This window comes from Thunnus thynnus, chromosome 23 (genome assembly GCF_963924715.1).
Source record: "Thunnus thynnus chromosome 23, fThuThy2.1, whole genome shotgun sequence".
Lineage (NCBI taxonomy): Eukaryota > Metazoa > Chordata > Actinopteri > Scombriformes > Scombridae > Thunnus > Thunnus thynnus.
The window spans coordinates 11,363,428-11,380,734 of record NC_089539.1 but is presented as its reverse complement, the minus strand read 5'-3'; the positions used below and the strand labels follow the sequence as shown (position 1 = coordinate 11,380,734).

The 17,307-nt window shown below is 42.2% G+C and overlaps 1 protein-coding gene across 4 annotated transcripts; it reads left to right on the top strand.

The window, feature by feature from the left end:
• Positions 1 to 527: 527 nt before the first annotated feature.
• Positions 528 to 11,964, top strand: tmem168a (transmembrane protein 168a). 4 transcript variants are annotated; one of them, XM_067581617.1, is made up of 6 exons: positions 528 to 602; positions 1,186 to 2,162; positions 2,368 to 2,643; positions 4,358 to 4,500; positions 8,090 to 8,367; positions 10,159 to 11,964. In XM_067581617.1, the coding sequence occupies exons 2-6, from the start codon at positions 1,329 to 1,331 to the stop codon at positions 10,707 to 10,709; spliced, it is 2,082 nt and encodes a 693-aa protein (XP_067437718.1). In that variant the 5' UTR covers positions 528 to 602; positions 1,186 to 1,328; the 3' UTR covers positions 10,710 to 11,964. The 4 variants fall into 4 exon arrangements, with proteins under 4 accessions (XP_067437718.1, XP_067437719.1, XP_067437720.1 ...); XM_067581618.1 differs by having other exon boundaries at positions 586 to 724; XM_067581619.1 differs by lacking the exon at positions 528 to 602 and adding an exon at positions 745 to 767.
• The last annotated feature ends 5,343 nt before the right edge of the window (positions 11,965 to 17,307 follow it).

Genomic DNA, 17,307 nt, shown 5'->3' with positions numbered 1-17,307 from the left:
GTGTCCAGTTAACATTTTTAAAGAATACCCTTGTGCTGGAAAATTTAAATGAAATAAATTTGTACATCCTCTTGTTTTGTTTAAAAACATAATGATGCTAGAGCTGGCCAATAGGCTATAATATCAATATCTTTCTGTTTCATGCAAATGCAATGCATTGCAAATGCAATGCAAATAATTTAAGCATGATTGTAACGGACCACATGCAATGCTTGAGTCCATGTTTTCGATGAACATAAAGACAACTTCTCATTTGACTACAAAACATTTTCCAAGCAAGTATTGCGAATTATTTTTATGATGTTATTTTTATTTCATTATTATATGTATGTATTTCTCATTCCCATATTCTCCTTGATTTATACATTCTGTGGATTCACAATTTTAGGCCCATACTTCCTGCACAGTGGCCCATGTGAAGCTGAATGTTACTGGACTGGACTCCCACGTTTCTGTGGGGCCGATTGTTGGACTTGTGTAATATTTAAAGTTTAATGTTTTACCTGATCTTCCATGAAAAGCGAAGGCTTGAGTGTTTTGACCTTTGCGAGTTGCCGTAGTTCGAAATCCGGAAGCATAGATGCTGTCATCTAAACAAACATGTAAGCTGCATTTTTTTGACGATAAACATGTTTGCTACGTTTCTTGTTCAGTGTGCTCACCGAGGCATATGTGCAAAGGCTGCTACTTGTTCTCTTCACAGTTGAAGAGACGACATTAAAAGGCGAGTTAGCCGACCGTGAACGATAAGTCAGCTGGGTGGCTATGTGAGTTAGCAAACTTCCCGGCTGAAGCGCCACATCGTCAGAAACTGACAGCGGGGCCGCAGTCACTGCTTTATTTTACACAAATGTTGCCAGGATATTGCCAGTAAATACATTTGTCTCGACTGTTTTGCGATTTAACATTGTGCGTTAACTGTATGGTTATTACCAAGTGTAGCAAACCATATCATAGCACTTTCTTAGCTGTTTATTAGATGTTTTTTTTAACTAAAGTTAAAAAAGTTGTTTTAGAATGACGTTAACACGAACTAATGTGTGTATATTAGTTGTCTGGACGTGAAGTAGGTAAAGAATAAGTGTAATTTAGCGTGTATAAGTTTGGATTGCCAGACAAATTTATATATTTTGCATGATTGACTACTTGTTAACTTGAGTAACATGGCTTTTTGAATGTTCACAGGGGTTGATTTTACACAATGCCATCAAGATGTGAAGACCTCCGCTTGCAGATCCACTGTGCACGTCTAGAGAGGGTGACTGGAGCAAACTGACACCCAGAAGCCTCAGCTGCATTTGGATTAGTCACTTTTGAAGTCAGCCATCATGGCTCAGGAGGAGGAAGAAGAGCAGCTGACGGTCGACGGACCCAAGGAGGTGGACATGTTTACATCAGTCCGTTGCCTAGGCTACCTGTCCAGCATCAACCTCCTTGTGGCGGTATGCGTCGGCATGTACGTACGCTGGGAGGTGACAAATGAACCAATGATTCTGGTCATCTTCATCTTGGGTCTTTTTGTCCTAGGAATAGCCAGCATCCTCCATTACTACTTTGCTATGGAGAAAGCCAGCCTCAGCTTGTTCCATTTGTGGTTTGGCTTTCTGCTTGGTCTCCTGTGCTTCCTCAACAGCCCCACATTGGATTCGAATGTCAAGGAACTGGTCACCAACTATCTCCTCCTAGCCAGTGTAGTCATGAAAACAGTATGGGCTGTAACAGAGCGAGTATGCAGCTCCGTCCGTTACAAACCCATCTTGCTTACGTCAGCTGAGCTACTGGAGCTCCTGGGATTTGGCATTGCCAGCACTACCATGCTGCTTCACAAGTCAATCGCCATAATAGGCTTGGTAGTGGCCTTGGGTGCTCTCATTGTAGACCTGAGGATGAAATCCCTGCTGGCTTTGCCCAACCTGGTCAATTTTGCCTTGGTTACCTCCCTTGTGTTTTTCCAAGCCTTAGGCATCACAGCCAACCCTTATGCCTTAGGCTGCTACCTGGGCAGGCTGCTGTGTGAGCCTGTGTTGGATGTGTACTTCAGTGGGCTGGGACCCAGCGAGCGCTGGATGCCAGTGCTCTCTCTGGGGAAGGTGTGGAGGAGGCTGTCTCTGTTGCCTCTGAGTCTGGTTGAGCTGGCCTTCTTTGTCCTGGCAGCCTTAAAGGTACACTCAGCAGTATTTTGCAAAAATTGTCATGTGACTTGTTGACATTTCAATTATGTGAGTCATTATGCTCCTGTGTGATTTTCAAACTCTGTCTGTAAGATCTTACAAAAAGGTGTTTTTTTATGACAATGCAGGGTTTTGTATGGCTTGCTTACACATTTTAAGGTTGTTTTTCATGAGACTTTTCTCTTGTCTTACATAGCTGGGCCACTTGGAGCTGTGGTATCTGGTGATCCCAGGCTTCTGTCTGTTTGGCCTTTTCTGGTCCATCTGCCACATAATTCTACTGATCACAATATGGGGCTTCCACACCAAGCTGAGCGACTGTCAGAAGGCCTGGCGGGCCCAGCGATCCAGTAGCCGGAGTCTGGACCAAGTAATGGCCTCTAGGGGCATTCGACACTTCTGCCTCATTTCAGAGCGCTTGGTGTTCTTTAGTCTGCTGTCAACGGTCATACTGGGGGCTGTGTCTTGGCAGGTAGGCATGTTTTCTAAAGATACAAACTGTTTCATTAATTGTCATTATAGTCACTATAATATAGTCATATTGGCCTTTTGCTGAGAAACCTTGTGGATGCATTCAGCAGCTCATACTCTTCTAGATCATGGTGATGGTCCTGCTCAAATTCTTCCTCCTACTGTCACTTTGAGCTTCATGTCAAGGCCTACATAAACATATCATACACCCATGTCATAAATTCTTGAGAGAGATGCTAGTGGCAGTGTGTATTTAGTAGTTGCTCCCCAAGCTGAGGCACTTCTGCTCTCATGCGGAACCAATTTAATTAGCACTTTAATATCCCTATCTACTTGCATAAAGAGCAGCAATAACTTATTTAGCCTTATTAGACGTTTACCTTGTAAGAGTCTCATGGGCCTGAGTCCTAATTTGAGATCTGCACATTGTTGATGTCAGTTGCAAATTTGCTTGAGAAAGTGTGAGCCATCAGTGCTCCAGAATAAGAAAGTTACTGTGTGTGGTTCTTGATGTTTTACAGCTATTTATATGCTTATGCTATTTAATTACAATAATGTATCGTCAACCACCAAATCTGCGTAACTCTCATGCCCACACACACTCTAAAATCAGTGTAGTGTTAATGCAGTCTCAGCAATAAGCACTGCCTTTGTGGAACTTAAATATTCAATATTTGTTGAGTCAAAAAGGTGTTGATTCAACTCTATGCAAATGTTTAAGGCCATAGTTTGTGGTGCTATATTGGATTCAGCGTTTCCCATAGAATGTATATGACATTATGTATTATACCCTCCTTTCAAAAGTCTACATGGAAATGCATTTTAAAGTGTAGATTGACTGAAAAGCTGAGTAGCGTTTTCATGTGCAGTTGTATAGAAATTGCTTTTCTAATAGGAAGTCAGCCGCTGAATGCAACGCTGTTAAGTGCAGCGATGCTCATGAGCAAACCCCCTACCCCCCAGTTCTTTGGGGTTGACTACAATGAATCAATTCTCAACCTGTGAGAAATACTTTTAGATTGTATTACTGTATTGTGCTTTGACTGCTTATTATACTACATTCAGGCAGCAGAGGATATATGGAGTTTATGTATTTAAGGGGTATGCAACTTCATAAAAAGTCAATGAACGAGTGGAATGCATTTTTTCGGGCATACACTGGGCAGTTCAATATTTTCTGAAAATTCAAGCATGGTTCCACTTAACCGATTTGCATTCTCAGATACAGCGCCATGCTATGAAATCAAAGTGGCTTTTTGAGGATGTTAAATTGCACTGCCTGACAGTGATTCAGATTGTATTATGTATTTGTGTGTGTATATTAAGGCATGTGCAAGCATGCAATTTTGTGTTTGGATTATTGATATTTGAGTGTGAGTATAAGAAAAGTATAAAAAATTATGCAAATGCATGAAAAAAGATTACAGTTTTATTCTACAAACTCATGGCTTTAAAGAAAGTACAGCCTCATTCACACTGGAATAATTATTTTGCTTTGAATGGATACTTTTGATGTATGCTTAGTCTGCTGTCTTACAGTGCAGTTTGTCTCCATTTAGCAAGGTCCTGTCATGTTTTGTCCTGCGATAATAACACAGTGTCAGTCCTTTATTGTATAACTGTCTTGCAAAGTGTCACCACCAATTAACTGCATCTGATTGCTTTGTGCTGTAAGTGGCGAATGAAAGTGACTCTGATTCTTTCACTTTTTTCAGCCATCCAACGGTCTCTTTCTCAGCGCTCTGCTGGTGGTGCTGCCTTTGGAGTCTCTGGCTCATGGTCTGTTCCACGAGCTGGGCAGCTGCCTGGGGGGAACCTGTGTTGGCTACGCTCTGGTCATACCTACAGCATACTGCAGGTACTGGAGAAAGATGAAACACATAAAATCACCCTGATTTCTCATAGCCCGGGGTAACATCTTTAAATTGCTTGTTTTGTTTGACAGTCCAGAACCAAAAGATTTTTTTATGAAAATTTAACGTGGTGATGTTGTGGTGGACATCGGTGATTCAAGTCTGGCCAGGGAATGTAGTTATATGTTATCACCCATTTCTCTCCCCTCGTTTCCTGTCAGCTCTCTACTGTCTAATAAAGGGAAAATGCACCAAATAAAGATGAAAACAACACATTTGAGAAGCTGAATCCAGTAAAAGGTTTGGCATTTTTGCTTGATAAATTACTTAAACAAGCAATTGTTAAAATTAATTTCCTTAATATGTCTAATCAGTTAATTAACTAATATTTCAGTAGTACTCTTGAATGTTTCATTTTTTTTCGATTGCTATCTCAAGCACATAGACTCAAACTGTAGTTGCAGCTAAGCTATCCTGTGGGGTTTTTGGCCACTTGGAGCGCTATGGAGCAATTTTTTTTTATGAATAGGTCCCCGTTTCAGATCCAAACACGAGAGCAAACAGACTGCAAGATTCACATCCTGCAGTCAGCTTCACACTTTTCCACTGATTAACAGTTGGTGACGATACTGTGCCAACAAACATAGCTATGGGCGAGATGAGGCAGGGAAGAAGATCGCTAGCAAGAAAACGTGGATGTAAACAAGACACAGTTTTTAATATTGAAAATATTATTGAATGTAAACTTTCATTTGTTTACAGGAAATCTCCACAGGGTACCTTTTTCAGTTTTTTTCAATAGTCTACAGACACAGTTAATCAAAACACACAAACATACGACGACTCCATATTTACACGCATAAACACGCACAGGACTGGCTTTGCCAAACGTTCTAGCCTTCTTTTGCATCACAGGCGCTGGTAAATATGATCACATTCCAACTCCCTCCACAGTTAACACAAAACCAACTGGATAAATAGGCCAATAACTATGCATAAACACTAATGTTTTGGCCCGTAAGGGATCATTCCAGCACTCCCTCCGCAGCATACTAAGTTGTTCAGCCGCAGCAGTTAGCCATTAGCTGCTGCTGATGCCTCTCCCAGTGCCCTCTCAGTTGGCTGAGCTTTTTTTTTTTTTTTAAAATAGCCTGGTGCGTTTTGATGATGCAGACACGTCTCCTCCTCCTAAGCAGCAGCAGCAGCTTACCCACCGTCAGTCATAAAGCAGTGTTTCCATCTTTGAGAGCCCCTCCACAGGTCTGAAATCCAGCCTCTAGAGATGTTTGGCCAGTAAACATATGCCAGCTTTACTAGTGTTTAACTCTCCAGGTGATTTTGGATGCAGGCCCATGTGCTATTGGAGCTGTGGATGCTCTGTATGCAAGGCCATATATGCAAGGTCCATAGGGATGACAGAGAGCATGATGAGAATGCAGCAGTGTATAATCGGCTGTTTGATGGCCGCAGATCATGTTTTCACAATGACAAGAGCCCCACAGGGAGATTAGAGAGATAGGGGTGAGAGGCGGGGGGGTGGGTGAGAATGGGAGGCGTGCAGGGTGAAAGAGGGAGGAAAAACACAAAGAGAGGACTTGTGGTTGTAAACAGCAAGGGGGGGTGGTCAATGAAAAAAGGGACAGACACAGCAAAAGGAAGGGGAGGAATTTTCGAAAGATGGGAGGGAGAGATTGAGTTCTGAGTAGAGCTATGGAGAAAAGGACAGGATTTTTTTTTTTTTAAGGATGAAAGAGAGAGTGTAACAGGGAAAGATGTGGTCTGAATCTCAAACCACAAGTCTTGACTCCCCTGGGCGCCATGAGATCTGAAAAGATTAGATGGGTTTAGATGAACAGTGAGCTTGCCAAGCCATGCAGAGGTTGCAGCATGTCATTTTCAGACCAAGTGCAGTATATCTTTCTTTACTTAGAAATATGAAGAAAATTGTTCATCTCCAAAGAGGACAGAAAAGAGAGAGTGTCAACATCAGTAACAGTGATCACCTCACACACCTGATGAATACATCCGCTCTGGCTGTCAAGGAATAACGACCACTTATCTGTGCGCCGGCCGAAAAAATCAATCCTATCTCGTCCACATTAGATAAACTTTCACTTGTCCTTGTCAAGGTGAGGTTGAAGGTGATTGAATGGGGGCATAGGGTATAAGATGATGGCACATTCATGCAGATGTCCATAGGGGTGAAGTATGACATGGCCATGAATAACATCAAGCCCCAGAGATTGAAAGAAAATGTATGGCTGCATGAATAACCACCAGCCTTGACTTTGTGTGTACGTGTCATCATCATCATCATCGCCTACGTATGTGCTTTGCCTGCATCCACACACACTTTTCATTAAATCACTTTGCCCTCAACTTTTTCCTCAGTTTCCTGTCTCAGTTCTTGTCACTTCTCCCTCTTTCTTACTTTCCTTTCATTCTCCACTCCCTTTACATCCCTGAGGCTAATGTCATTTCCTGCAGCAGTGATCCACCACTCCTACTCCTTCCATCTCCTTTTTCCTACATCTCCTCTCATCCTCTCCTCTCTGCTGCCTCTCTCCCTGGCGATGCAGACAGCTACTCCACCCAGCATGTCAAACTATCAACTTACAATATACATTATTGTCCTGATAGGGAAATTTTTCTTGGGTTCAGTGACGCTGCATTTAACAAACGTCTTTCTTCATTTTGCATACAGAGTACGTAGACATATCACACAGTCAACCACATACTAGTATTCATATGTACATACATTCAAGTGCCGTAAGTAAAAAATTGAAAACAACCCATCAATCCAAACAAAGTCCTTTTTGGGATTATGGCCTCTATGGCTCATATTATGTCCTTACTGTTTAAGATGTTAATAGAAGACCTCACAAATGAGCTTTTAAAAAGATTGAGTCACCACTTAGGTACTCTATATCGTCTGCCAGAGGGTAAAAGCTCGCACTCAGAGTGGAGGACTTGGGATGGATCAGTCAGTATTCTCTGTGCTCTTCTGAACACAGACTGCTCGTATTTGGATTGAAGGGACTGGTGTTCTTCTATGACCTTTACAGCTATCTGAACAAGACGGGCAAGCCTAGATTTTAACTGTACTGAGAGGTTACCATACCATGCCTGTATCCCATACCTGATTAGGCTTCCCAAGACTGCCTGGTAGAACAGATAAGTTTCTGGTCAACCTCATACACTCTGAGCCTTCTCAAAATGAACAACCTCTGCTGTAGCCTGGAGCATAGGCTGTCAACATGGGCTTATCAGGTAAGCATGTTATCAGTATGGACACAGAGACTACCTGATTAATGGGAGTGTTGTGGATAATCGCAGGGCTGTGGTACTACACCAGGGTCATACACCATCTCTTCAGTTTTCTTCACATTCAAAATGAGGTGGTTAGCATCAGACCAATGTACAAAATTCTCTATACTTCTCACTCATTTATCTCTCTTTTGCTTCCTCCCCGTCTCTCTCTTCCACCCCTTTTTCGGACAAGCCACCTCACTTGAGTCTCCCTCGGAATAGATTAAAAAAAAAAAAGATGACTAAAGACCTCTTCACATCCTCTCATCTCTCTTTTCTGTCCAGCGCCGATGGCCAGCCCACTCTCCTACCACCTGAGCACGTACAACAGTTAAACCTGCGCTCCACGGGTATGCTGAACAACGTGCAGCGTCTCTTCTCCCACCACATGATCCAGACATTCGGCTGCGACTACTCCACCAGCGGTGTCACACTGGAAGCCGTGCAGACCAAGCTGCGCAACTTTCTGGAGCTTCGTACTGTAGACGGGCCACGCCATGACACCTATCTGATTTTCTACAGCGGGCACACACACAAAGGCACTGGGGCATGGGCTCTAGCTGGTGAGGGTCACACATCCAAATTTGTTTTTTTTTGTTTGCTTCTTCTTTAGCTTCTTTGAAATGATCAGTCCTGGCAGCTAAACTGGATTCTTAAACATTACATGTCTTAAGTATCTTAATTCACTAAAGAAATTGAGGACAATGACCTCAGCTTTCTTGTAGAGTAAGAAAGGCATTTTCAGATATTCTGTTGCATTTTTTCACAGTAGGTTTATCTATAAAGGTTTTCAATTAGGATGCTGGCAGTCACACTGCTACCTCAGGTAAAAATAGTTTTTATAAACAACAAAAGGATGTAATTTTCCACCTTGAATCATCACAAAAAGTTTTAGACATGCGCTGTAAGTTGAATATCTCTTCAAAGTTTACTCAAAATTATCACATTTGAACTACCAGTAATTACCTAAGAGTTGAATCAGAGTTGAATCGGCACCTCTCAAGCAGTTATAACAAAAATTGAACAGAAAATGAGTGTTTACTGCAGAGCCATTGTGTAGGACAGCATTAAGTGGATATTTTATTCTTCCGGCAAACTTCATTTGCATTACAGTCTGATTTGCATTCTTTTCATTCCCCCCCCTCCTCTCAGTCAGTCAGAGGCTGATTTGCACAGATCGGACAAGTAAGCCAAAAGAGTTGAAATAGCTGTGAAGGACAGGACACAGAAGTTAAGTTCCAGCAGAGAAGATTCTGTCGGTCTGCTGTGACACAAGCGTTCCCTCAACAGAAATGAGAATCACAGCAGGCTAACATCGTGTCAGCCACTGTTCTCCTGTTAAGAGATCACTTGACACATTATCTCTGTGTGTCCACGCAAACAAGAAAAAAATATCCCCATAGAAAAGATAATCACTTCCCGGTGTCACCATCCTGAAGACGACACGAGTATGTAATTTTTCACTTTCTTAAAAAGTGGGGTTGTTTTTGCCAAAATCCAAATTGGGAACTGTTTTCAAGTCATATTTCAAGTCATAAAGACATTGTGTAGCAGTTTTGTCCAGTCCTAAATTACACACTGATCCATGGAAGAAGTAGTTTGTCTATACTCTGTTGTAACAGTGATAACAGTGGCCAGGAAATTACTTTAGTAATGCAACTACAGTGTCTCTAGATAGGCTTGTTTTAGATTTTTAGGCATGTGGATGGACCCCAATTTTCTATCCAAAATTAAAATCAGCCCTAGATGAAGCTGTTTTGTGGCCAAAAGTAAAAAGCCTTTCTCTCCTCAGCTCTTAATTCACTTACTTAGCACTTTCCAACAATTAATAATGATTTTAAGGCAACAGCAATAATTTGGTACATCTGCTGGCGAGGCACTGCAGCTCTGATCTTTGTACTTTTTAATGTGCCTTTCGGATGGTAGCTTCTGTCGAAGTTTGCGTGGTTGTGTGTGTGTTTGTGTTGTTGGGATGACAGCAGTCAGACAGACAGTCCCTCCCGCCAATCAAAGTTGACAGGTTTGATCCCTGCAAAGCCACTGTGTCCATCAACAGCCATGTGTCCTTTTGAAATGTCCTTGAACAGGACATTGAACCAGTGGTGGCGTAATAACCACCACTGTGTATCCATATATGTTTGGGAAACAGTATAAGCTATGTAAATACTTATAATACCAAACTTTTGACTGGCACTGTATATAAACATGGAAACATGGGGATATGTATGTACAGTATGAGTTTCCTTTGACATTCCTTCCTGTTCAATATATTTTTCTCTTTCCCTCCTTTCACTTTCTTCCCAACCCTTCCTCTTCCTATTTTCTATTTCACCATCTAACCTCCTCTGCTGCAGGAGGTGAGAGTCTTCATCTGGCCCAGTTGCTGGAGTTATGGAAGGAGAAGAACACTGGCCACTGCTCCCGTCTCATCCTGGTCCTGGACACTGAGAACTCCCTCCCCTGGGTCAAGGAGGTGCGTAGAGTGGAGGGTATCCACATAGCCGTGCAGGGGGCCGAGCTGTCCGTCACCAGGGTGGACCCGGAGGCTGGAGACATCCCCTATCTCGGAGACTTCACTTCCGAATGGGTGGAATTCAACTGCAACCCAGACAGCGACACCCAATGGTCAGAAAAGGGAAGGACAGTGACAGCCGTCTACGGCGTGTCCAAGCGCTGGAGCGACTACACGCTTCACCTGCCTACAGGAAGTGACGTGGCCAAGCATTGGAAGACCCACTTTCCCAAGGCTACCTATCCCATGGTGCACCTCTCCAACTGGTGCTGCGGCCTCAACTTGTTCTGGTTATGCAGCGTGTGTCTGCGCTGCTTCAGGAGGTGTAAACTAGCTTGGTTCCCACCAGCTGTACTGGACACTGGGCAGGGCATTAAACTGGTGCACTCATAAATGTGGTGGGAAGTTATCTTGCACATCTTGACTCAGGCAGTTTGCGCTTTAACAGCTGGGGTACGAGGTATTTATATAAAGGCAAAAGAATAGTACATGCACACAAATTTTGGCCTTCGGACAGTCCTTAAAAATGTTTTTATACATCATTTTATTTGAGAATTTGATAGCAAAACTAAATATAATTTAAAAAGTAAAAAAAGAGTGGAAATCCAAATAAAATCACCTCTTTCTAATTCAGAAGAGTGGATAAAACCATATTGGGAGCATTAACCTGGTTTCTTTATATAGGATGAGTTAAAATGACCAAATTGTGTCTTTTTGAATAGGTTTATCATACTTCAGGACAGTGTGTTATATATTGTTGAATACTATTTTGCCAGTAAGGCATCATTATTTCTTTGAAAGGGTTTTCTGATTATCTGTTTTGTTACAGCATGATATATTTTTTTCAATGACATATTGCCTTTATAAGTGCCTTTAACATGGATTTGGGATCATCTTTTGTATTTGTATATACAATATATATATATATATATATATATATATATCCTTGTCTAGCATCATATTTATATTTAGATGATTTCACTGACAGTCTTAACTTACAACATGTCAGCTGGGTGGGGCTCTGTCTTCCTAAAGCCTTTCAACAAGATGGACAAAATGACTGTTGCAGGGGTGAAATCTGTGACCCTCCGGTTCAGGGACAACCTAACCACAAGGCCAACATGCCGTTCTTGATGTACGATCTTCCCCTCATCACTTTCAAACTCTTTAAATATGCATTTATTCCCGCATTGAACAAAGAAAGATGCACTGGCTGCGAGACAGTATATCATCACCAGACACTGTCCCTGTCTTGTGCCTCATCCTGTTTATTTTCATGAATTAATTCATCTCGAAGAAGTCATTTGCTCTGTACAAACACACATCGCATTCACGTTTTCTCGCTGTTGTCCTTGCCATGCGGTGAAACAGTGACTTGTCATGTAAAGCAACAAATCATCAAGAAGCTCCCGATGCTTTTTTTTTTTATCGGTGCACTGACCTTAAGAACTGAAATCAACCATCTTTTCTACTTTATTCTGCTGTGTTGCATCTTTCTCTCGCAACACATCCCTAAGCTATGTAGTGGATTGCTGCCTTAAAGGGTGAGATGTTTCCAAAGAGGTCAAATGCTATTTTCCATATGCAATTTTCCATGTGCCTCAGAAAATGTCAGACATAAACTTGGATAATAAACTTATAAAACATTGCTGTCTGATGTGGTTGTGTGCAAAATGTAGGGAGGGAATAGAAATACACACGAGTTTGATTGAATGAAAACAATAGAAGAGAAAAGGTAAGACACCAGGCTCATTTAACATGGCCGGCTTTACAGACACTGAGTAAATACAGACTCTGCTCTGTGGAAATGCTAGCATTCCCTGACAAATATTAGGACTGCAAACTGGAGAAAAATGAGACGGAGTGTAAAGGGAAAATGAAACAACACAACACACTATCTCTGAGGGATTCAGTCAGAGCTTTTCACCTCAGTTAGTCCCAGTGTCTGCTTGCACATGTGCGAGGCACTGCTAGATATATTTTACTGGTCTCACATGCCTGAAGGGTGCTATCAGGCATAGAGGAAGGTTTGGAGAGAGCTTGGAAAGATGAAAGCTGACATTAGAAGCAACGTTTCATATCGGCTTCCATCCATCCGCACACGACCAGAAGAGAGAGGAGGAGGAAAGCATGCAGCATGAACCGGGGTGACCCTTCACCACTCTTAATTTACTGCGCTTAGATACTGTAAATATCAAACCATCAGGCATGTATGAGCGATATGTTGAGCAATTTGCTGTGGCAATTAGCGAAAAGGAGACAGACATAAATGCTGTCTTGTGTGGGCGTTCTTTTCATCGCTGTAGCCTGCAAGCTGTGGTTATAGCTAAGGTCAGGGATTCATGTATATGGCGGGAATCATTTAAGAGAATATTAGATTACAGGCCGGATTCATCTCCTAAACTGGATTAGGTAATAAAAGAGCCAGCCGCCTCTGAGGCCCGTGCGGATGTGCTGAGTCAGAGCCGGCCGCACACACTCTTAAACACACACATAAACACAGATACGTGCATAGATACAGTACAACCGCACACACACTCGTCTCTCTGCCTTTCTCTATCCCCCTTTTTCTACAGCTGAGTCTCTCATCTGTGGGTAATTACAGCCTGTCATGGGGCGTTACCTTCTAATACAAACCAAAGTGATTGCCTGAAATTTATTTGAGGATATAAATGTGCTTTTATAGCCCAAGTTAGCATAGGGACTCTCAGTTGTTATTGTTTATTCACATCCCTCTGAAGGCACAGCAGGGGTTGGCAATTTTACACCATTTTCTTTAATACAATTTTAACTTCTCTAAACCATGTTTTGTGCCGATTGATTGGTGTATCACCATTGGTCTATTCATTAAAATATTATTAAAGGGTGTCTGAACTCTGCAGGGAAGACTTTTTGATTATAAAATCTGGCTTTTAATGCCCATACTAATGATTTGAAAACTCAAGTGAGCATAGTGTGCTGCCATTCTTCCGACTTACCCATTTTTCCATCACTTATACACCTCAGTGGCATCCAGCAGGCATCCATTTTAAGTGTAATGTACTAGAACCAGATATATACATAAATGCTGAATGTCCCCTTTTTTTTCTTGCTCCCTTGGAACAGAAGGGAGTAATGGGATGAGAGATTACAGATTCAGCAGCATCACTGTTCCAACTTTTCGCCCTGCTTTTCAAGATACCTGCTTGCTGTGGCTCGCAGTGGGTCTGACATTGAAATGTCAAAGCCATTATCTCAAATTACAAGGGCTGAGGATGCGTTTAGTGGCCGTTTAACCATGCAATGCTCCCCACTATGCAGACAATCATTTGGAAGTGGCTGCCAAAATCTCCCTGCTCTCAGGGCTGCTCTTTCAACATTGCACTTTCTCTGAAAACCATATGGTCATTTCGTATCAGGTGCTTTGCATCAGATACTACGTTATCTGTGTGGTAACTTGAATGGGAGGCAGGATCCTGGACATGATTCATTTTCTGCCATGATGTTGCAAAGGAAAAATGTGAGCATGTTGGATCTACGGTTCTCAGGAGAACAATATTTGTAGATTGTTTCTGATGGTGTTTTTTTAATGTTCAGTGTGCATATAAATATGATTAAAACTCTTATTCACCCTGCTGACTCTCATGTCAGTATGATAAATTAGAAGCAGGGGGAAACAGCTAGCCTGGCTTTGTCCAAAGCTAACAAAATCTGACTACCAGCACCTTTAAAGCTCACTAATTAACACATGTAATCAGTACAAAAACAGTAGTGTAAAAACAAGTTGTGGTTATGTGCTAGACTTGTTCTTGGCCAGGAGCAGTGACTTTCTGGAGTTTCTGCTGGTTGCTTTAACTCATGTTTTTCCAGCTGGAGCCAAGAACTTCTTTAACTGCAAGGCAAAAGTTTTGATCCCCTCAATATTCACTGTCAAGATAAGCAAAATGTATAGATTTTCAAATTCAAGCCAGCGATGTGAAGAGATTATTCACGGTACAGGGATTGGAGTAACTCTGGGCAAGGATTTATGAGCTGATGCAGAGGGGGGTGAGGGTGAAGCAGACCTTGTAGCCTCAGTTATTACACATATGCCTTTCTTGTAAAGTGAAGGTCAAGATTATGGCAGGATAAAGGAATTAAGTGTGTTTTGTGGAGTATTGCGTGGGCGGGCGTCTGGGCTGCCTTGTCCCGTTGTCATCTTGGCTCCATTTAAACATTAATTCCCCCTCACTGTCTTATCTGGATAAAGAAAAAAAACAGGTTAATGCAGGTATCAGAATGTGATAAGATTTAATGATTTGGAGGAAATGGACAGAACATACAGATACAGATTACCTTTTTAACACTGGGTGTACAGTGAATGGGGCCTTTTACAGGTGTGTGAGTATGAATTGAACTCATCCTTTATCAAACTGAACTGCACTGGATATTGGCTCCTCTACGCAGCCAATATACTCAGTCTGAGCCAGATGATGCTGATACGCTTGATTCAATTAAAAGTGTAAATCGGAGGCTAACAAGACAGTCAGCACTGCAGGATCAGAGGTTGAGTAAATAGCTTTGTTGTCACAGTTGGGTTGAGATGGGACAGGGCTAGGCTAGTGAAACAGATGAGTTTCTTGCTCTGATATTACATCTGGGAGCCTGCAAATCTTCTAAGTCAATCAAAGCAGGCTTCTTCTTCTCTAGAAAAATATAATTTTGTGTCACCTGGGATGTTGGACGGGCTGGTTGAAACTTTGCATCACTGAGAACAGTTTAAATACTTTGGCTTTGATTTCAAGAATAGGTCTGAACACAGACCTTTTCAGCGCTGTTGTTCAGCAACATTCATGTTCACTGTGCAATCAAGTCATTTAGTATCATTTATGCTATTTTGAAGATGACTCTTTTTAGAGGATTTCTTCAGAGAAACATATCAAAAAGTTGGAAACAACAAACCTCTTCACATTCTTTTATGGAAATATTGTGAAACTTTGGGAAATAATGTGCACTTATTCATTTTCATGCTGGGAATTAGACGGGAAGATCGAAACCATTCCAATTCGGTAACTAGAGCCTGCAGCCGGTTAGCTTAGCTTAGCATAGTGACTGGGAGGAAGGGGAAACGGCTAGCCTGGCTCTGTCCACCTATCAGCACATCTAAAGCCCACTAATTAACACATTGTTTATCATATTTTTAATCTGTACAAAAACCTAAGGGTAAAAGCAACAATTTGCCAGAAACTCCAGGAAGAAACAGTTCAGCAAATAATCCCCATTCAATGCTTTTTCTTTGCTACAGATTAAACAAACAAGATACAGCCTAACCTGTTAATTAGAAGCTTTAAAAGTGCTGGTAGGTGGAATTTGTTACCTTTGGACAGAGCTGACAAGCCTTTTCTCCCCGTTTCTAATCTTTATGCGAAGCTACACTAACCGGCCATAGGCCCCAGCTACATTTACCATAAAGATGCGAGAAATGCTATTGATCTCCCAGCGGTGAAACAAAATTCCAAACTTTGCCTTTAATCCTGGAAAATTAATGATGGAAGAAAAAGGTTTTTAAGGTATTTATAAGTTATGTTAGCCCTGACCTAGGAGGGGTCATCTCTGCTATTCGACGAATAGAGTCGGATTGTGATGGAGTGGAGTCGACAGCACTGCTCTGTGCTTATGATAAGCAACGTTTGAACGTCCTTATAAAACCCTTCATTAAACAGAATTTAAAGTCAGACAGAAAGCTAGCCCAGCTCTCAGTGCAGTCTCTCTATAGACTCCCATCCTGCTTTGAAATTATCTCTCCAAATGCAGTGCTGATGCATGACTCACCTAAGCCTGCTCCTCCGATCTTCAGTCTGTCTGACTGCTGGTAAGTGGGTTATGGAGCTGCACTGGGTGTCTCTTCTCAACCATGACATAACAACGCACTCAGGCACTGACTGGAAACATACCTGTTTACTGCCTGTAACAAGCAGTCAGCTGGCTTTAAGTGTAGCTCAGGCATTGAGGAAGGTCGGGTTGACGGGGAATTAAGGGATGGCTGCTTCACAAGATGATAGATTTACAAGAGGTCTTTTGCCCTCCTGCATGTTTATCGGGGGCTTGTGTTTACTTCTGCACTTGCATGTCTTGTACAGGTGTACCCTTGTGTGTGTGTGTGTCTGTGTGTGTGTGTGTGTGTGTGTGTGCCGCTTTTTGCACTTCATATTCATTTTAGTCCAAGAGACATTCAGAATTTTCCCCAGAGGTAGAAAACATCCTACAAAAAAAAAGAGAGATCTGAGTGTAATTTCTACTTTGAATAAAAAGGGAATCCAAAGCCAAATCAGAACCAAAATTATGCAGAAATCTGATTTACTCCACACAATTTTGGCCAAGGCTTCATTACTGCTGCACATATGCTTGTCCCTGACCTGCTGCTTTTGTGATTTTGTGTGTGTGCATGTAAGTGCGTGTGAGAACACGCAAGGAGGTGCGCACATTCCTCTCTCTTTCTCTCTTTGTGGTATGTGTGTGTGTGTGTGTGTGTGTGTGTGTGTGTGTGTGTGTGTGTGTATGTATGTGTGTGCGCGCGCATGTAATGTCAGCAGAACCCCAGGGGGTCTAGCAGGAGCTCGTTTGATTGCAGCCTCACAGCTGGCTCACGATGTTACCCAGCCAGGCTCCTAGTGAAGTGAAGAGAGAGAGAGAGAGAGAGAGAGCCACAAGGAATGGAAAGGAACGATGGCCTGATAAATAGTGGCAAAAAATGAAGACAGTTTGTATGAATTTAGCTTTTACGTAGGCCTCCTGTACAGCAGAAAAAAATTGAGAGCAATGTGACAAAATCAAAGGGAGTAGCAGAAAGACAGAAAGAAAGAAGAGGGAGGAGGTGGAAACAGAGAGGAAGAATGATGGATAAAGATAGATGGGGGGTGGGGGGGTGGAGGCAGGGAGGCAGGCAGGTGTGCCCATGGCTGTGTATCAGAGTGAAACATGGGGGAGGAAAGAGTACACCTGTCCTTCAGTGATCAAACAAACACTCACTCAC